Genomic DNA, 22,221 nt, shown 5'->3' on the forward strand with positions numbered 1-22,221 from the left:
TACCACTGTAAATTAATGAGATTGCATAACTTCCAGGTCATTCACTGAATGTGGCATTGAGTAAATTACAAAAGAGAAAGGCATATTCTGCAAAATGTGTTCCCCTGATGACGTGGAGTTAGTCTTGCACATTTATTTCCAACATTTTGGCTAGGTGTGTACCTGTCTCAAGTACTTAAAAAAACACAAGATTATTTTCCAGAATTCCACTGTGTAATTTTTGCCATTAAACATTAAAAGGAAAAAGAAAAGTCAACCATTCACTATTAAAAGACTTTAATTATTTGGAACACTAACATAAAAAATGTTTACTTGAAAAGATTTCTTTCCATTTTAGTCCGTCTTCAAACCTGTTACACTATATTTCACTGACTAGTATCACAAATTACACTGACAAGTTTCCTCAAATTTGCAAAAGATAGTGCTACAGTAAACTGTTTCACAAGTTATTTAGAAAAAACATATAAGAAATTATTCTTTCCCTCTTCTTCTATGATGAAGCAGAAACTTAGCATTAAAGTAACAAGAACAGTCATTATAGTGCTACGTATATTTGACATATTTAACCTCACAAATAAATAAATATGTACAAGGGAGGTTACAGCATGTCAACTACAAAACAGAAAGCTTTACATTGTAGAATTGAGAGCATTCAAGAGCAGCTAAGTGACACAGACAGTTTAAGATTACTACATGGTAGTAAAAAAAGAGAAAAAAATCTTAATTCAGCAAAAATACAGGTAGATGTACATTAAAATGATAGGTTATAGCTCAGCTTCATTCAGGATACTGAGGGTTTTTTTATTTATATATTTTTCACCTGTTATGTTTTATTGGTTTCTCATTTTTTTTCAGGAATGTTTGGTTTTCCTTCTCTTCACTTTTGAACATCTTAATCAGGTAGAAATCTCACAGTAAGCTGCTATGTGAACACTATTACCTACAGTAGTTAAGCAAGTGGGAAGATAAAATATAAGTTCAGTAAATGCTTGTACATAATCTCTCTGTAAATTATTTCAAATATTAAAGATATCTGACAACACTCTTCCCTGTTATTAATTACAGTTTGAGTGAATGGGGCTGACTTCCATTCATACACCACAAATGTGTTTGCAGTTATGAGACTGAGGTTTCGCTCAGGTCTGTGTAGCGACAGCAGTGTTCCTGGGTGGAATGCCATCAGGACATCCTCCTCCCACCAGGTGTTTGCAGCCAGGGGAAATGTGCCATTTGTGCGGTCACAGCATTAAATGATCTCTGCACACAAAAGCATGTGCAAAGAGCAGAGAAAGCACAAACCCACATCCCTAACCACTGAGCGTCCACCTGCTTGGCAGCTGAAAGATTTCAGTACAACTTTATGCTCTCTGAATTCAAATAATTAAATATGTGGCTAAAAATATTTTGGTTAAAAAAGGGGTAATTTTAAAAACTAAAACCTCCATTAGGAGACATTTTCCTCAAAATGCAGTATTTGAAAAAACCTTTTATGTTTCAGCACATGCCTTCAGAAACATGTGCAGCTACAATTTTTATAAAGCTTGTCATGGGGTGAAACACAGTTCATGAGGAGAGATGCCCTTTTGGCACTCAAGGTCACTTGCTAATATGTCACACATTTATAGAGATTAAAACAAGTAAGCATTTTATGCTCTTGTCTGTTCTCTGCACACAATCCCCCCACACCCCTCAGTGTCATTATGGACACAGTATAACAATGTGAAATTCCTTAATATTGCCTGAACATTTAAACTCTGTGCATCCAACAAGCTCAATCATGTCATCCAACAGGGCAACAAAGGGGTACTGATAATGTTATGTGCCCAGAAAGATGTTGTTTATTTATTTTTGGTAAACATGTTCCAGGTTATCCTAATGTTGCAATGCCATCTGATGGAGGTGTCTGGACATACAGTATATGTGAAGTACAGAGACTGACAAACTCATGGGTTTACAAAGAATTCATCTTGCATTTAAATATTTAAACTTCAGTTGTAGCACCGTCTGTAGTTTTTAGATTGTCTCTGGTATATGTTGTCATACTTACCGTGTGTATTATTATAAAAATATGTGTAGAGAGAGTTCTAGGTATATATAAATATATCTATATATAGTTGAATGTCTTTTTGTTATTTTGTTTTGTGAAAAAAGAACATTAAACATAGACTTGAGGTGGAAGACACTGCATTTCATACATACCAATCAATAAATGCTGAAACACAACTTTGTGTAAACTGTTTTTCTATGTATGGATACAAATTTGCCTGCATTTACAGCATATGCTGTTTTGGTGAGTAAGGTTTGCATGATCAGGTATATTTAGGCCAAAATGGTTTAAAATAACCCTTTAAGTAGTGGTAGGGTTTTATTCACTTATGGATAAAGAGCACTAGACATTCAAGAAGCAAGAATCTAACAAGTGCCATAGGGAAAATCCATATTTTTCAAAACAAAAAGACCATCAGCAAACTGTTCAATAAAAGCTCGCCTGTACTGCATGACATGTCTGCTATTTTCACCAGGAGTCAAGACTTGCTTCTGTTTGGATTATATTATTTAAAGTTAGGCTTGTGGCTCTTCAGTCTTAAAAGATTATAATTAGCTGTCCAGGCATCATGCTGGCTGGCACACATTTTAAAAAAAGCTTAATACCATGGTAAAAACCTGTCGTTTTCCACAACAGTAAAAACTTAAAAAAAATCAGTCCTTAAGTGGAAGCTGTTTGCAGGAGAACACTATAAACTGGGAAAAATAACTGAACAGGTCACATTCTATAACATTCAATATTCTCAATTCCAGGCAGACATTTTGTATTCCTTTGATTTAAAAAACAGCAAATCAGAAACCCAGCTAGAACTTTGTGCTGCGACTAAATGTGTCGGCCATGATGATATTTTTATAGAAGCTGTCGGAGTGAGGATTGCAGTATCCTTTGACTTTGTCAATAACCTGGTGGACAGGGATGATTGATGTCTGTTCTCCATCCTCTTGGGCAAATTTTGAAGATGGCTTGTCAAGAAAAACATTCTCTAAGAGAAGGAAAAAGCAACAAGAATTAGTTAGGGCCTCTTAAGCAAATTCACAGTTTAAAAGATGTGTCACTCCCACATTGATATGCCTTCAATTGCCACTACTGCTGAATTAAATTACTGCCCTAAGAATCAACAAATAACTTTTTGGCTTCAGATTGCCTCTTCTAAATTCTTTTGAGATGTCTGGTTTTGTGGGTAGACCTTTCAGGTATCTCTTGAAACTATCCCTCTGTTATTTTGCCTAAAGTGTTACTGACTCCTATGACCTTTTAATATATTAATTTACTGCTGATGCTCTGAATCTTACAAAGTAAAAGTATTTTGATAGCACTGGATCTCCATAAATAGCATCTCCACATAATAAAGTACTGTAGAATGACTGTGAACAGATTTAATTATTTCAACAGTGGATGTTTTGAGCTATGCACAGAAATAATATAATCTGTGCTGAATGTAGCAGAGGATGTCTTTCATCCTAAAGCAGATAACCAGAGCCAAAACTATGTGCTTGCCTAGCCTCACCTTGCTTTTTCCATAATGTACAGGCCGAAAACTGTAAGGAGGAAAGGATGCAACAACTGGGCCTCCCTTCAGAGTCCATGAACTAGAGGTCAAGGGTGAAGCTGAAGAGGTAAAGAAGCAAGACAATTCCCAGCCAGACTGGGAAAGTCTGCTTCAGCGGCTTGCATTAGTGCTGTTCAGAGAACGGTCAGTAGGTAGAGCTAATGTAGTGAGAAATGAGAAGGAGAGAGCTTGTCTCTCACGTATGCTGTCCTAACCGAGCTCTCTTTCTTATCTCTTCCACTGAATAAATTCCCTGAACCTGGGCAAGATCTGTACCACTGCAAGCCAGCAGTAAGGTGGAGCACCCTGGGAAGAAATATTTTCTACAAGTGATATTTTTGATGGCTGTTTACAAGACCTTGGTGAAGTAATCTCCTAAAATTCCTTGTTAAAGGATCATTTAAGAATTAAGCATGCTACTTCAACCATGATTTCATAAAACACTTTTCTTAGAAATAAACCAACTTGAAATAAAAAGAAAAGTAACCCATCCCTGGAAAAGTCATGATACCAAGCCATAAAAGAGCACAAAGTGTTGCGAAGGAGAAATGGATTGCAGACAGAGAAATCAAAACAGTTTCACCCATTACAAAAGAAACAGGCATGTTGAGGCTTATCAGGATGATTTTTCAAAGCACACAAGAATGTTCATGAATTGCAGTGAGTAACTCCATGTCCAATGGCAAATTTCTGAGTACTGAGAGCCTTTCAAATGCATGCATTTACTAACAAGGGCTTCACATCTAAGTACAGGGTCAGAATTACGTATCCCTGAAGTAAGTGTGAGCTGTATGACCAAATTCTCTGCAGAGATCATCTTAACTTCTAATTCACTGAAGTGTTACAGAGGATATTTAAGTACTTTCTACCAGTAGTTTGGTTTGGGTCTGTAGACAGCTGGGGCACAAGATGCCTTAGTGACCTCTTTTGTTCACCCATGAGGGTCCATCCAATATTTGTGTTGGTGCATTCTGTATTCAAGCAGCAGTTCATAGGTTGCTTTTCAGGCATATATAATTCATCATTTGGAATAATTTTGGGTGCTAATGGATAGAAAAATCTCAATGTCTAGAAGACTAATCTAGTAATGGCCATAGACCAAATACAAGTAAATTAAATTTTCTGTAATAACTTTGATAAATACTAGACAATCTTCTGGAACTCAATCAGATTTTTTTTTGCTTTTTAATGTATGCTTTATGTATGGGTAATTTCAGGATAATCTCCTTTCCCCAGACTACTCTACACAGGCATTAATGTCAGGACATTACTATCTGTTTTCTAAAATGGTATCCTCTAAATGTTGCGTGCCCCATGCAGAGTGCAGACACCCAGAGTTTGAAGCATGCTTGTCCTTTGATTCAGCATCAGTGGTGCAAGATGTAATAGAAATAAGCAGCGTTTCTGATTAGCAAAATCCTCTGCATCAATGAGGACATCATGCAAGAAGCATCCCTCCACCCTGTTCCAACCATGCATTCAACAAAAGCAATTCTCACTTTACCTGTAATGCTCCACCACTGATGAGGAAAGGGCCTTAGAAGACATTATCTACACCACAAACACACGAATGCTCGTGTCAATTCCAGGGAGCACGTTATTACCATATCAACAAGACTTGCCAAGACATGTAGCTATGGCATTCTCTGCCTGCAATTTAGCTAAGTTGGCAAACTGAGAAGTTCAGCTGTATTAACAATCAGAATCTGAATATTATTTTGTACTGCTTTTATTATTTTTACACATGAGAAGATATGTCAGTATTGAAAAACCTAGTGTTATCAAAAATTCTTGTGGAGTATCACAATAAGATGTGTATTTTGGAGAACAAAATGGAACTTATTAAAATTCCAAAAAATAAAAAGAAAACTGTTGTAGTCTCTTAATGTCCAAAAAACCTTCATATTAAAAACTTTGATTGCATTAAGAACTGCAATCCTTTTTAGGAATAATTTATGCTTGGGATTAAGCTAATAATTTTTGAAGAATATATATGAGCAAGTTTCTTTTAACTTTACTACTTCTTATCTGGAACAGTTTCTTTGTTTTACTTCAAGAACACCTTGCAAGAACTCCAGCACTAAGTCTTCTTAATTGATAGCCTGATATTAAAGATGCTGTTTGTGGAAGACTGCTGGCAGAAGTGTTCCTGCAGGGAAGAGATGAATGAAAAGGGCAGCTGGGTGCACTGCACACCAAACCTGACCTGGCAGCAGGGACAGGCGGCCCAGGGAGGCAGGCACCAGCCATGCTCCCAGTGCAGTTCTGAATAGCAGTCCTGAGAGCAAGCTCAGGTGCCATCAGACATCAGGAATTTCTAAGATACTTCTCATTTTTACTGTATTCAAAGCAGATGTCCGTCCTGTATGTTCTCAATAAACAATAAAGTTTTAAACCCTTGAAATGCCTGATACACAATCCCTCATACTAATGGATCCACTGAATCTTGGTCAGTGAGAAAACAACAGTGTAATTAATTTTAAAAAAAGGAGTGCTTGTGCCTAACTGAAGCAGGTAATGATCATCAATTAAAATAATAGATTATATTTCCTGGAAACTATGCCATGCATCAAGAAAGGTGAATGTCCCATCATAAATGAGACACTGGGGGCTTAATAAATATAATTAATACTTAAGAAACAACATAACTTGCCTTCTAGTGAAATCATCTACTTCATATCTAAACATTTTTTCTGATAAATATTTTAAAACACGTAAACACACCTTTGATTTAAATATGTGCGCAGTTTTTATTTCTGCTATATTTATAAAAGAGTATTGTATAATAATGCTATGTGACTTTACACAGGACAAAAACATGCACTCACAAAAACAGAGTAACAAAAAAAATCTGAACTATATAAGTGAATTTCTGAAGTATTATCTCAGACACAACCAAACTTAGAAATCATTCCAGCTGCTGTCTTTCTTTACTCCCTTAAACCTTAAAATTAGCACATTTTCACGGTATGAGTGGAATACAGATGATGCCTTTTATTACATATACCATTGATATCTAAATAAATAAGCAGTAGATATGGCTATTTGTAGAAGGGCAAGACAATGCATACTCTGGGAATACAGTATCCATTTCCGAGTAGGCTCCATTTGTCGTTTTACCCATAAATGTTTTACAGTTAGATGAAAGGAGTTTAACCAAGACAATCAGCTGTGGACTTGGACTCTGAAGACTTGATTCCTATTTCCAGCTGTACTGCCAGCTTTCATGTTACCTTGGGTGAAGAACGTCATCTCTCTGTGCTTTGGCTACCCTGTGTTTACAATAGGATAATAAGCAAAATTTGCTTTCATCAAGTCTATTTCATTTAGTATGGGAACATATGGAGATCAGATATATATACTGGATGTATTGCACGTTGGGTAATGGGTCTTATTAAACAGTAGCATATCTACAAGAAATACTGCACTATACGAATTGATGACATTTTCCCTCTTTAACCTTGGGGTAGAAATGCTTGCTGGGCCTTTAACACAAACCTATGTGCTCACAGATGCACTGGGTTGCAATGCAAGAACTCACCTGTATGGCTGTTTCGTTTGCAATATGTATTCGTCGTAGATTTTGATTTGGATGTTAGGTAGGTTGAATTGGAGCCAATGGAACTAGAGGATAAGGATTTTCCCAGGTTATCGGAACTCTTCTTTATAATATTGGTTGCTGTTTTGCTCCAATCTAAAAATGATTGAGAAGTTTTACATAAATAACTATCATAATAAATGCTTAATTTATACAATTATTGTTATTTCAAATATCTGATGCATTTCCTTGTATTGCTTATAACAAATACCCCATCCTTTTCCTGTTAGGTATCCTCTTTGGTTCTTAAGAATGATAAAATTATTCCAACTTGATTTACTCTAACAAAACAGTTGAAATTGATGGCTCTAACATTCCAACAATAATACAGCAGAACTGCAAGTATGACCTGGCTTTCCAGAATGCAGAAGAGCAGAGAAGCTCTCTAGCAGTATAGGGATACCAAACTTTCCTGACCTGAAGAGCAAAATCCGAAGGTGATAGGATCATTGCAATGATCTTATCATCTGAGGGTTTGATCTGCTGCTGCTGCTGTGGAAGATACTACATACTAACAACTAGCTTGTTGTTTAGCATGTCGGCGCACAGTTTACATAATAAAGTTTATTCAGTAGTTCACATTTAAAGAATTTAGTCCAAACCATTAAAAAAATAGGCTCCTATGCTGGAACAACTTCTAAAATTAAATTAAATAGCTAATACCGATAAACTGACTGAAGAAAACTAACACTTAGAAACTCACCAAAAGTGTCCCAATACCAGTAGAATAAAAGTGTCTAACTACTTTTGTACCATACAATTTCAGGTAAGTGCAGGAAGTTCCACAATTAAGTCATCTTGCTGTTATTCACTGCACTTCAATGAAATTCACAAAATGGAAGAGAGGTCCAAGCCAAAGACACATGGGCCACTTTAGTCTTGGTTTAAATAAAGACAAATACCTTGTAGTAAATTATTGCTAGAGTGTTTAGGTATGGAAGTTCACATTTGATTTATATTTCACTGTTCTGCCTGAAAACAGTGTCAGGTTCATGGAGATTAAAACCAGCCCATGGAGATAAACTGGTTTATGCCAGACATAATGCCATCACATTAACTATACCACTGAAATATTCAAATCCTTCCTGTTTTTATTTCTATCATATTCATACCCACAAGCTGCCCAACAGCAGCATAAAAAAAAAGGAAATAATCTGATCCATCTTTGTTTTTCAGTTCAGGAGTTACACGATAAATTACATGGAAACTGGACATATGAAACAATTTGGATGTCTGATCAGAATGAATATGATTTTCCTAGTTTGTATTAACCCTTTGAAATAATGAATGAAGTTTTCTTACTGCAAATGAGAGTTTACTGTAGAAAGCAATGCGCTTAATGCCACCTTACACCAGCTGTAGATTTGAACACTGGTCATTGAACAAGAACCATATGAGAAATAATTATATGGTCCAAATCACCACATCAGACAGCAAAGGAAGAGCCAGTTGCCTGAGCAAAGCAGTCTCATGCCATCCGAGATGGCCAAAGGTTCAGGAAACTGTAAGTATAGTGGCCCAAGCATTGGACTTTCCATGTGTCCAAACCAGTGTCTCTCCTTTCACTCTGACTGTTGCAGATGAAGGTGAACTTCAGTTCTAGAACCTAATCAGGCTTCTGTTAAAGCAATTTTCTACGTCTCTGAGTCTCTAATTGTCTATGAATTCAATGGCAAAGGACAGGACAGTTTGAAAAGGCAAAGATAAAAGCAAAAGAAGTCATAATATTTCTATGCAACATTTTAGAATTGCTCCTACATCAGCTTAATAGTCCACACAATTCAAAGTCAACATACTTTAATATAGGTGAAAATGAGTAATACTGGGTTTGGAATGATGAAGTTTGAATCTCTGGATTATTATTTTTTTTTAATTTTATTTTTACGGTTTGATGTGCCTTCTAAAACCATCACCCACATCTCTGACTTACCTTGTATTATATTAAAATAACATAACAAGCTGTTTACCTGGACTTCTGTAGACAACTGCAGCACCTAAGGAGGGGAGTTGTGAACTGTCTTTACCTGAATTGTCTGCCAGTCGGAATCTGCCACAACAGAGATGTCTCCTCCACTGTTTCTGCACATTTTCTTTCATAGCACAATGGAATACAAATATAAACAAACCTGTGACAAAAGCAAATAAACACCAAATGAAGCATGTATTTATAAACAGATTAACTGAAATTTATAATCAGAAGACCATGAAGTACAAACAAAAAAAATCATCTTAATATTTTGTTACTGTTATCCTTGCACCATTTAAGAGGTATGGAAATTAACTAAAGTTTTCCCATCCCCTAGTTGCCATGTAAGTGTCTGGGATATCAGAATACAGAGATTATGATGACTTTTATTGGCATTGTTGATTTAGCTCAGTGTTAATATTTTTCTTTCCTTTTTTTCTTTTTTTTTTTTTTTGTGCTTAGAGGAAAATGATTGAAAGGTCTTTTCTTTGAAGCAAATAACTATTCTATACCCAACAGGACTGCAAGAAATAGACTGCAAAATAAATACCAACATTATTAGCAAGGAGATGCTTTATCTCCTGGATATGGTTCTGTATGTACAGAACTGTGGGCTGTATTCTTTTAAAACCAGACATCTTGTAAATGGCACTTAGGGGGTGTCCTAATGTAGTGGGTTGAGTGCTGGCCAAATGCTGAAAAAGCACACTTGGATTTATGTGCATCACATGCATGTACTTGAATGATTATGAAAACAGTAAGAATATGCTCACAAGTTCTAATTAGGGGTCCAAGTACTTACTCCCAAAGAAAACTAACAGATTTTCATACTCAATTTTAATAAATATGTTCAGGAATGTTTTTGTGGAGTTGATTTTTCTCATGGAATTTTAAAAGTTTTTATTTTCAAGACAGGAGATAAGCATCCTACCATGTGATAAGGTAGGTCTTAACAGGGCGTGTGATATGTTTTCATCACCTACAGATGTACTTTGGAGCTAAATATAGTAGTTGGAAATGCTCCTGAATCTTCTCAGGCTGGCACTGGCTGTGGAATCTTTTGTTGTTCTGTGGTTTAGCCAATTTCTTGTTTTACTTGTACTGTCTGTGAGAGAGCCAACCTGAGGCTGAACACCTGACAGCAAAATGCTATTGCAAGATCCCTCATGATTTTATCTTAGATGTGAATAAATGCTGCATAATGTGGGTAAACATGGTCAAGTGGCTTCCTCTAAAACCATTCCTTTATGATCCTGATGAATAGTTCTATATACTAACGTCTACTATGTTTCAGCTGCCAGAACATAATGGCAGGGTATATCTTGGATTTTAATGTTTTAGAGAATCAAATTATCTTCTCTCCTCCAAACTGCTGGCCTAATTTTGCACTAATGCATGCCATTGAACTGGGCTTGTATTTGCTTATCAGGCCAGGTTGAGACGTATGGAATCAGTTAACTTCAGGCAGGGGTTGGGTCATGAGACACAATCTTTCCAAAGTTTTTCAAGAGCTGATGGGGAAAAAATGGAAAAGCACATTTTGAAATAGGCATGACCTTAATGCATCTGAAATGTAACCTCTCTTGGATTATGGTTACTGTATTTGAATTTGGTAAAATATTTTTATATGTGATTTGTTTAAAGCACAAAGCAAGTCAAATGCAACCACTATCAGCTCTTATAGGGCTGGAGATATGAAGTTGTTTGTGGCCCAAAGTTCTTAGGGCTTTTACACAGCTTACAAACTTAGTAAATTGATGCTTAATTAAATTGCAGTGAATATTCTGAATATTTAAAAAGAAAACACATATTCCATAGTAATGCAAAACAAATGTACTGCATTAAGTACTTTGCCTTTGCCCTGTCTGGGCTTGGTCTCCAGAAATTTTTTTCTCTGTATTTCATTATTCATTAAGTTTACAATGTGCTTTTAGTAGTACAGCTTTGGTTTTGGTTCCCAGAGACAAATCAGATCCTAGGCTTAGTTCTAACTTGGCTCTGACTTGAAAGTATTTGGCTTGCCCAGGCATATATATAAAATGAGCAGCCAAAAAAGAAATGTTCCCATATTTTTTACTATGAGCGTCAAGGAGAAAGCGTCAAGAATTTCCTTTGTAGATGAAACACCAAAGTACAGTAACACTAACAGTTGCTCCAATTTGCTTTTTCATTGCCAGTGCACAGAAAACTGCTGCTGGAGGCTGCTGGTATGGCTTGAAATACTCATGTAGCTCTCAAAAACATGAGAGAGAACAGATATATTTACCAACATCTCCATAATTAAGCTGCTAATAGTGATGAAAGACTTGCCACATTAAAATGCTTTTTGCTGCTAGGGAATGCTTTCTGTTACAAATTTGCCCCATTCCATCCCCTTACTGCTACATGAACACTGCACCACTTACATAGGATTTTAAATATCCTCTTCCTTTATTCTTTAGCTTTGTGTAGCTCTTTCTGACACAGCAATAAGTATCTTCAGACAGACGATTTTTATCTCCTATTGCTTGATCTGATGTGTCTGAGCGTAGACTGCATCATCATTGCTACCACAATCCATGAAAATCTCATCACTCTTCTTTTTACATTTACTTCTTGTCTTTTTCAGTTTCATCTTCTGACTTAACTGCCTTCCAAATATTCATCTTCCATTAAATAGTGCCATTACCCCATTTAGGCAGTGATGGTCAACCTTGTATGCACTCTGCACATACAAGCTTAATTGATTGCACTGGAAATTCTGGTTACAGAGAACTTGTTCAATTTGACCCTTGGCAAGGTTTTCAGAATTTAAGTCTTTTTTCATGTTCTTCCCATACTTCTGATCTCCCTAGGTCTGTCTGAATTTCTAACACAGACACAGTGCAGTAAATACTTGGTTATGCTGCTAGGGGAGTATCAGAATGTGTCCTTTGGAAAAAACAGTCTCTAGTAAGAACACCACATCCAAGTATTTTTTGTCATTTTGCTTAGCATTTTTGGTTGAAACTGACCCAAACAAAAACCCACAACATGATTCTCTTTCCATGAAAGCTCAATAAATCTTTCAGTGCAGTAAATACATCTCAACTGTATCAGACAAAGTCTGCACAGGGTGATATTAAGTATTTTTTCCATAAAGAGAAGATATTTTGCTGACCCTAAGAAAATTTCATTTTTATCTCAATATTTGTGTTGCATAACACATGTTCCTTCAATGACATTCTTGAGTTTGTTTTTTGGGGTTTTTCAGGTTTGGTTTTTTTTCCCCCCCAGAAGATTTAATTTATATATTTTTTATATCCATATGTGTGTGGCATAACACATGCACTTCCAATGACCTTGGGGTTTTCTCTTCATTACATATTTAGTTGTTTTTTATAGGTGGATAGGGCAAGCACTGGTAGAGAATTTTATGGCAATTGAAACATATGCAAATTTTAACCCTGTGATGAATTTTTTAAAATATCAGCTGTATCATTCTGTAATTTATAACCATGTGATTACAATTTACAGCATTTTTCAGAAAGACAATCTATGCTGGAAAAGTAAAATACTGAAAACTTGAGTAACAGAAAGAAAAATAAGCTGACTGTAACAGTCACTAGATTTTTCTTAAGCAAAGAATATCCTATATGTCTCTGCTATCTCTCCATACTGAGACAGGACTGAATTTCATTTTATGAGTTTCCCATGCCTTAATAAAATATTTATGAGTTTTACAGATTCCCTACAGGAAAAAAAGTAAGGAAAAAGGCTTCCTATATTTGTTATAATCAGTGAAAGGAAATGCTGAAGGTCATACAGTATGTATCTCAACAGAGAACACTGCAGATTGTTAGCTAGTGAGAGCTTTATTTATAACATAGCTCATTTTATGGAAAAAGACATTGAAACTATAATTAATTTACATAAGATATTCAAACCACCTGTAGTTGGTATTATTATTCCACATAAGGGGAAACTAATGATGTTTAAGTATCAAAGGAAAACCTGGAGAGCCTGGATATGAGTTCCCTGGTCCAATCACTGGGCATAGTATGCCCCAGAACAGTAACAGATCAAATATTATTCATTCACAGAACAAAAATTCAGCTTACCTTGCAATGAATTGAAAATTGAGAATAGGTACAGGAAAGCAAGAGTTAAGGGACCCCAGGCAAAAAAGGCAAAGCCCCATGTCATGCCCAGGAGGAAGGTCAGGCTGACCACGCTGCGGAGGTTCCTCAGGATCTCTTCCTTCAGGCTCTGATTGGTTCTTTTCCCATTCCTCCCGCAGATTTGCACCATCACCACAATAAACATGGCGACATTCATTAGAAACATGATTCCAAAGTAGCCGGCACATGTCACGTAAAAGACAACTTCGTTCTTGATCCAGCAGCTGTAAAAAAATTAAATTAAAATAAAATAAAGGATCATTTTTGGTTAATGGCGACTATCCTTCCATTAATCATACAACTAAAGGAAAGTGAGCTGGTTTCTGATACCACTGATGCAGAAATATAATGTAAAATGAAACATTTGTCCATTTTCTATTTGGAAACAGGATGAAGCTCAGAGGCATCTTAAGTGACTATGGCCTATATTAAAATATGAGAAATCTGAGGGATGTATCACATTTTAGTTAAAACTAGTTAAAAAAGTGGGAACTGGTAGGAACTGCAATCCCATAAGGAAAAAGTTCAGACTCAGTACATAAAAAATCACTGCTGTCATCTGTGTGAAGCATTGAGAGCTTTAGAAAAAGAAAGGCCAAACTTGGATCTTCACTGTCAAAATCTCAAATTTCTGCCACTTGAGCTAAGGAAGAATGTGAACTTGAGCATGACTGGAGAAGAAGCAGGACTTTTGAGGTAGCCATTTGACAGTCAGCCATATGAGAGTTCTAACTAATTCCTCTTGCAGCAAATGGCCTGAATGCTCAGCATGATACTATAATAAAATTTTTAAAAATGAAAGTTTTATTTATCATAATGAGGCTTTGCCAGGCAAGGAAAAGAGCACTCACATAAAAATTTTGGCATTTGGAGTTATTATCTGGACATCAAGAGAAGAACATAGAGGACTATTGAACTACACTGGCAAAAGGCTGCTTGATTTACAAAGGAAATTATTTTTATACAAATTCTTTCTCTGCTCTTACCTAGAAAATATACTTTTCATTTAAGACAAACCAAAACAAGTATTTTTATTTCATTTTCATGAAAAAACTTTTGCCAGATGGATGTTTGTTTCTGGCATTGGGTAACGCAGATTTCCCTCCAATTTTTCGAACAGCCTTCTTCATGTTACAGATTCTAATAATTCAGAGTTTTTCCCCTTTTTGCTTGTTTAATGCACCATCAACTTTTCCAAAGCAACTATAAATGCTAAATTTCAAGAGATCAAAAGAAATACTCACAAGTCATCTCCTCCTTGCCCGTTTGCATCTCTGCCATACAATTGTTTGCCATAAACATGACTTGCATTTGTATTAGCACTTGCAAAAACAATTGCTATCACCAGAGCTGGCAAACCTGTAACACAAGAAAACTTGTGAGTTCTCAAATCACCTAAACTTTCAAATTCACCATGCTAAGCTGAATTACTGACGTCTCCATCCCGATTACTTTAGTGCACAGCATCCTGAGAAAACTGCACTGAGAAGGTAGAAGGAAATTTTTCAAACAGTACAAATATATAGAACTATCAAAGCAATTAACAGGCATTAATGAATAAGCCTTGTAATGTTCTGTAAGGTGGAAGAAGTTTAGTATGTGATAAGGAAATTAAAGTAAAATAGTAAACTGAAGTAAAATAATCCCTTAATTACCCAAAGTTAAATTTGCAGCTCCACACAGGCTCTCATTATATAGTGAAAAGATTAAAAAATTATTGCAAAAATGAGATCTAGTGGAGGAATGGTATTAAGAAGTTTTTGAGGGATTTTTTTATGCTAATGTGAACTCATAAAGTTGTGTAACTGGGGAACATGAACTTTAATTTCTCCACTGCTTCTCTAAACCATATTGTATTATCTACACCATATTATATATCTTCTACAGTGCTATACATGTTATATGTGGTCCCCTTGCTTCTGTAAAGCAAACTATGTATTTCTTAATAAAAAAGCAGAGAACAAATTTGGGAAAATAGACAACTATGCAGAAGAAAACTCTGCAGAAAGGTACAGCTCACACAAAAGAAATGCATGTTTCCTGATATGCCTTATTTACATGTCTTATCCTCGCTATAACAGAACAGATTCTAAGGGGAAGAGGTTAATTTGCTTTTCCGACCACTCAGTCCTTGTCCTCTGCTGAGGTTGCCAAAGAGGATGCTAGTTGCCAATGGAAAGACATCAATTATCAGCTGTACTGAGGTCAGTGCTCTAGCCGTAAGGTTAATGGCTTTGCATTGTGTGGTATGATTTCAAACACAATATGCGCATTCAGGGAGAAACCACAGATTCCCGATACAGACAAAAATGAAGAATAAAAGTCTTGCTGCCTGAGCCTTGCAGTTATTTTTCAGTATTACTTTTTCCATATCTGTCCTGCTGTGTACATTGCTTAGGGCAGCCAGGATCTCTTGGTGGTTTAAACACTGTGTTGAATCTCAGAAAATTTTGGTCGTTTCTGATTCCACAATAAGCTTTGTGCTTGTTGGCAAGAAAATTTAAGCTGGAATTAAAGTTTTTGAAAGTCAATGCAAAACCTCCATAGGCTTTGCAGTAACTGCAAAAGCTTCTGCATTCTTTGTGTGACGCAGTTCTCCATCTCTGACACGACACTCACATTTCCCCTCTCCCACTGTGGCCTCTTTGGAAAACAAGACCAGTTTATCTGGTCTCTCTGCTCATTCTGAGGCTGGGAGCTGCCCTGGGTGGAGAGTGACAGTGAGAGTGTATTTACACAGAAGCACACGGGGGAACTCGGTGACAGAGAGGGCTGGCTGTGTGCCGGCACTGCTGCAGGCTGGGGAAGGAAACCACACACTGATATAAATTCTACTCTGTATTTCTGATAGAGAGCTTTTATTTAGCAGTATTTACAGAAAGCATTTTATACAGCAGCATACATCCTATGTAAATATTGCATCTATTGAACTCACCCCAGCCAATGATGCAAAACTTCAGTATGTATCGCCGTATATACGTGTTGAACACCTTCACTAGAGCAATGTACATGTGAACAGCTTCCAGTCCCATCCATGTAAAGGTGGCCAGAAGAAAAAAGTGCAAAAGTGCAGCCACAGCTATGCAGAGGCCATCAATATCAAAGGATGCAATCCAGCCATCAAGCAAAAAAATCAGGTTAAGAAAGAGCAGGGCTGTGCTCAGATTCATCAGGATTTTGGATGGATAATCTCTTCGTAGCTTCCTAATGAGAGAAAAACAGGTGCACACGATTAACTTGCTGCACTGACACAAAGCACCTACTGCAGCTGGGTTTACCCCTTCACAAAGTCAATAAAACACAATGAACCCCACCCAGCTGGGTTTGTGCAGTAAGACATAGTGGTGTGTATTTCTGTGTGGAAGTGTTGAAGATTTCCGCTGTGTGTGGTGGGGGTAAGCTACCAGTTCTTTGGGTCCATGATCAGTTAATTAACTGCTGCAGTATTTTAACAAGTGATTTTTTTTTTAATTTAAAGAAAAACCCCAAACCTTTAAATAAAATATAAACAAATACTTTATGTTTTAAATGAAAACAAAAAAAAAGTATAGCTGACCAGAAGGTCCTCTGTGATCTATTCATATGTGGCCTTATATATTAGCTTAGTTTTTGGAATATATTGTCCAGTGGATGAGGTTTTCTGTTTGTTTTTAAATAGGATCTTAGGAAGACTGAAAAACATGTAATTATTTTTAAACTGATCCCCACCGAAATGTGGGTAACGAGGGGCAGCAAACAATTTCTACCAACTTGAACCAGAACACTATACCATAGGTAATGTAATAGGAATGCAATCATTGAAGATATTTAAAACTTGAAAAGTCCCTTCTTCAGCCCCCCTTCCCCCTCCTGTCCCCAGAAAATTATCCTTCTTTAGCAGCTACTGTGTCCTTTCCTGTTACTGGCAGAATGCTTTCTTTGTGTTGACATGGCTTCATTTTCTCTTTTCACTGTTCACAGAACTGTACCGCTTCAAAATTTTTGCTTTCTCTTGAGTCACTTTCACACTTCAGCAGGACTTCTGTTGAAATTGTTGTATCACTTCACATTTATTTTCATTTTATCTCTTCCCACTTCTGTCTTAAGGGCAACAGAATGTAATTGCTCTAGTTGGAAATTTCTCTTTTTAAATTTGGAACTTGTTATGCTCACATAGGCAAGTTTTGTTTTTTTTTAAATAAAAAGGCTGTTTGGCAATTTTAAAATAATATCTATCTGTTCAAAATCTAGAGGATTCTGTCTTGCCAGAAGGAAAATTTTGATACACATTCCCCTTATTTCCTGGTCTGAGCAGCACAACACATTAGAAACTGGAAGAAAGACTCTGAACTTATGTCCCCTTGAAAAAGTTTCCACTTTACAACACTGTGATCCTGATTTTGCAGGTTTGATTTTTTTTCAACCATGGACTTCCCCTCCTAGGCAAATAAACCACACTAACCACGTAACTAACTTATTTTATTCTGCACATACAGGTACTTCTTTGTGATGTTCTTCACAGAATTAGTACTTACTCAAACGCAATGTATGTCAGGAGAGTTGCAGCTGAAAATATAGCAGATATTCCACAGCCTATGTAAGTGATAAAGGTCAGGACCTTGGTGTTCTGCGGGTCGATTTGCGTCACGGTTCTCTGAAGGTCCTGTGAGGGAGAAGGAAGAGACATGGGTCGTAGGCAGCACTTTTGCTATGAGCACGGCACTCTGCCTTGGTAATCAGTCAAGTAAAACTGAAAAGCACTCTGGCAATACCACTGTAACCTTGACACTGCGGTTCATTTTTACTGCGTGTACTCGGTCTACAGTTGTTACACCTCTCACTTCCTTCCCACAGCTCTTCAAAACGTTGTGCTGTAAGTATTACAACTGCTGGGAACAGCAGATAGAGCCTGATTCTGATCCTTATAATTCAGTACTAGGAATTGAAATACCTGCAAGTGTCCAAACTTTTTAATTCTGTTGCTTGTATACAACTCTTTTTCAGAAGATGTAAGATTTAGAAAAATGTAGCTTAAAAGTATTCATACTTTTAATGTGCAACATTGTAGGGAATTTCCGGCCTTTTTGCTATTTAAAGTCCATAGGAGTCAATGTAACTAATCATCTACAGGTGAAACCAAGGGCAAGATATTGCATTTTGGATTTAGGGTCTGTTTTCATACAATAACTAGACTTTTAAATATAATTGTTCAGAAAAGTAGTGACAAAAACAACAGAAAAAAAATTTGGAAATGAAGCAGGAACATTCTAAGGATTTTCCTTTTGTTTTTTTCTGTCTAACTGCAACTGTCACATGGTACCATGAATGAATGTCAGTGTTATTTCCTTTTTTTAAGGACAAGAAAATATGAGAATGTTCGGATTTATATCACTATGGAGAAAATGTGAGCAAACACTAAGAGATGATTATGTCAATTCTACTGTCAGTTTTAACTGTTGTCCCTAGCAAAACTAGCTACCAAAAAGAAACATTAAATGCTACAAAACTTTGCATGTTTTGTAGGAAAAGGCAGGAGTAGGTTTTACTTACTGTCCATACCAGCCTTATATGACGGTTTATTTATACAGAAGGAGATTGTTCTTTGGAAATAACTTAGCATCTAAATTAAAGTCAGAAGAAATTATTAAAATGAAAAAGCAACTAGAATGGTCAAAACTATGTAAAAATCTATTGGAATGCAGCCCAAATTCAAAGACCTTCTGCCTTATTTCCTACTGCCACTGAAACATTCAGGGAAGAGAAGGGGCTCATTGAACATATCCTAAAGAAAGCCTTTTCTTAATCCCTTTGGTTATGAAAAGTGGAACAAGACCATAATTTAGCTTGCAAGAAGACACGAAGTTTGCTGCTATTCCATAACTACATCTCAGCATGATGTGACGAGAGCAGTTCTATTGAGAAGGGTCTGGAAGGCCAAAGCTGAAAAAGTCAGCATATGTGGCTCCCTTGTATGGTTTAAGTCCTATTTGACACTGCCACAAGTTACTTCAAACACCAAGTACTTCCACTTAGGAATTATTCCTGCTGTGACCAGGAGCCAACATATTTTCTGCAGCTATGTTTTACAGGCCAAAGAATGTTAATTTCAGCTGGAAAAAAAATGTATCAGCCCATGATTGAGCATAAACAACCACCAAAAGTTCAGAAAAGATAGCACTATTCCATTTTTTCATGTTGGGATTTTTTCCTCTGGAAAACACTTCACAAGTGCAAATTGCTGGAGGCAGCTGAAGGCTGGAGGCTATGCTGCTGAGGCTCAGGTGCCCCATATGGTTCCCTCTTTCATCTCCTGGATCGACACTGCTCTGCCAGCCACCCTGTCTGGAGACTTTGCTTAAGGCTCTGACAGAGTATGGGCTGTGTGTTCTGTACCAGCACTCCGTGACCAGTCCTTTACCGAGAGAAGGCCTGTAACATGGGGCATCCCCAAAACTGAGTAAAGCTGAGTAAGAAAACATCCAATATGGGTTTACACATTGTGCAAAAGGTGCCACTTCATGGTTTATGATATTAGATAAATCTTGTCAAGTTTGAGAACTGGATTTGCAAGGGACAAGTCATCCTTTCTAAGGATGAAAGAGAATTATTGTACTCCCTTGACTTTTCATCCTCATGACTATTTCTGCTGTCTGGAGGATGTTTTTCTTTCCCTGTTTTTCCCTACAATGAGTCTCTTTTCTTTTTGTTCTGAAAACAGCATTTCTAGCTATTTCTCATGGGTTTTTTTCTTTTTTTTTTTCCTTTTTCCTCTGTAAGCAACTTCTCACTTTCTCAATCTGGAAATTTCAAATAGACTTTCTTATTCACTTCCCTCTTGTTCCACACCTCTTTCTTCAGCTGCAGGTCACTTTTGTCTAAAATCTGACAAAAGTGTATGTGTAAGAGATACCCTGAAACTTAGGACTCATTAAGATAACAATTATTTCCTGTCTCTCTAGTGGAAATGTTAATACTGGGCCTTGGTTGTATTAAGTTGGATGTTACAATATGCTACCTGTATTTTGGTGTCACTCAGAAGTCTCAAGCTCCTGTCTTTTGTCGCACAGTATTTTTAAAACATAGAGAAATCTCATGGGTATGTTTTAATTATTTAAAAAATAATATTTAGCCACTTTTAAAGAATGTAATAATGATAATAATAACAACAACCATAATATTCTTCCATTGCTAACTTTATTCATTACCTTGTTCCTGAATACTTATCACTAGCTACTTTGTTATGACAAGATAACTTTATGATAGTAAGGGGGAAATCATGTATTATTATTATTATTATTATAAATTACATGCAAAAGAAAGAACCCAAGTAACAAAAATGAGAGTTGTCTTGACACCAGACAAATACTGTGTTGCTGTTTTTAGGAAAGGTAACTTGGTGAGCAGTGAGTTTGCCTACCATTAAGACCCCAAAATGTGTGAGGTGGTTGCATAAGCACACAGTTTCATTTTCATTGGACTCTGCATCCACCTGGCAGCCTGCAGGATTCCAGCCACCACTGCCACCTGTGGAAATGAAACATGAGAAATGGGTGTCCAACAAACACATGTCAACCTCTCTTTTAGCAGATTTCTCACTTCATCTTGTGCAAATGCACAAGCACTTTCTCAAATTGAATGAGCCAGCATTAAAAAAAAAAAACTGGGAGAGAAGCAAGTGTCAGTTTTCCTAGTTTTTGTAAAGAATCACCCCAGATGAGTCCCCAGAAATGGACTAGTGAGCAGAAGCAACAGATGGAGATGTGTAATAAAGGCAGGGAGCTTTTTGGTTAGTGAGTAAGACGAGGATCATGCATTAAGACACGCCTCAGTTTTACCCAATAATAAGATTGTTTTAGAACTGCTTTTGCCCCACTGATGTGATGTCTACACCTGCCTGCCTCCCACTCATCTATCCTCAGGCACATGAAAGCTTTTATGGCCCAGGAGCAGAGGGTCCCACCCTTCCTCTCTGCAGCGTGTAATGCAGGTCAGAGTGGGTAATCCCAATGATCTCTGGTGGCCTTACAAAAAAAAAACACATGAAGTGAACTATTCCCAATCCACCCCGCTTGAAAAACAGGTAGAAAGATTCTGAAAAACAGGTAGAAAGATTTTAGTTTTAAAAATTAAATGTTAAAAAGTAAAATTTGTTTCTTTGTTCATTTTTTCCCTGTCAAAATATGAGCTAGTTTTGTGAAATCATTCTTATTCTCTGACTCTTAAAGACATTTTTCTCACGGCTCTTGACAAAATAAAGCATAATTTGCTCTGTAACTTCAAGACAATCAAAGACTCAAATTCAAGACGTTCTCTCAAAATACTGTGAAGAATACTGTGAAGATGTTCCAAAACCACTTAAAACTCTTCTCCACTCAAGCAACCACTGGGAATAGTTTCTCCCTCCCTGTGTGTCTCTCCTTTAATTTGATGCCTAAGTTCAGCTTCCTAACTAGTTTCTATGATTTTTTAGCTCATTTTAACCCTCCCGAATTCTCCTCAGTTGCTCTGTCTGTATTTCCTACCTTGAAATACAAATTTGGATGTTAAATTTTATTTCTTGCAAGACTGTGTGTACTGAACCTCTCCATCTAAAATCCTACAGCTCTATCTGTTTCATTGTAAGGAAGAGAAACATCTCAGCAGTGACCTCTAAAACAGAGACATCTGGAAATTCATCCCAGAGAACAACTCCATGCAAAGGATTAAGAGTCTGAGTAAAACATCACACACAGGTTTGGCAGTAGTGACCATTCTTTGATGAAGAATGGTCTAAAATGTTTCTTTATTAATGTGAGCATCTGTATGTGACCAAAAAAGCTTATAATCCATGAGTCATAATCTTACACCTATATAAATCAGTTCTTAAAAAAATGAACAGTTAAAAGTATCACTAAGCACCATTCATGTGTCTGAATAGCATTATAATTTAATTTGCTCATACAG

The 22,221-nt window shown here is 36.7% G+C and overlaps 1 protein-coding gene across 6 annotated transcripts in view; it reads right to left on the minus strand.

Annotated features, from left to right (window-relative positions):
- Positions 1 to 259: 259 nt before the first annotated feature.
- Positions 260 to 22,221, minus strand: part of ADGRG6 (adhesion G protein-coupled receptor G6) — a 109,812-nt gene continuing 87,850 nt past the window's right edge. For 4 of the 6 annotated variants that reach the window (XM_041423938.1, XM_041423943.1, XM_041423939.1 and 1 more), the window contains 8 exons: positions 20,696 to 20,802; positions 17,814 to 17,941; positions 16,235 to 16,503; positions 14,544 to 14,658; positions 13,240 to 13,523; positions 9,219 to 9,320; positions 7,138 to 7,290; positions 260 to 3,029 (listed from right to left, as the gene is read on the minus strand). In XM_041423938.1, coding sequence (XP_041279872.1) covers positions 2,851 to 3,029; positions 7,138 to 7,290; positions 9,219 to 9,320; positions 13,240 to 13,523; positions 14,544 to 14,658; positions 16,235 to 16,503; positions 17,814 to 17,941; positions 20,696 to 20,802 — 1,337 coding nt within the window. In that variant the 3' untranslated portion in view covers positions 260 to 2,850. Of the gene's footprint in view, positions 3,030 to 5,100; positions 5,148 to 5,715; positions 6,869 to 7,137; positions 7,291 to 9,218; positions 9,321 to 13,239; positions 13,524 to 14,543; positions 14,659 to 16,234; positions 16,504 to 17,813; positions 17,942 to 20,695; positions 20,803 to 22,221 lie in introns of those variants that run through there. The other 2 variants (XM_041423941.1, XM_041423942.1) reach the window with 2 other exon arrangements.

This window comes from Onychostruthus taczanowskii, unplaced genomic scaffold (genome assembly GCF_017590055.1).
Source record: "Onychostruthus taczanowskii isolate IOZ18803 unplaced genomic scaffold, ASM1759005v1 scaffold8, whole genome shotgun sequence".
NCBI lineage: Eukaryota > Metazoa > Chordata > Aves > Passeriformes > Passeridae > Onychostruthus > Onychostruthus taczanowskii.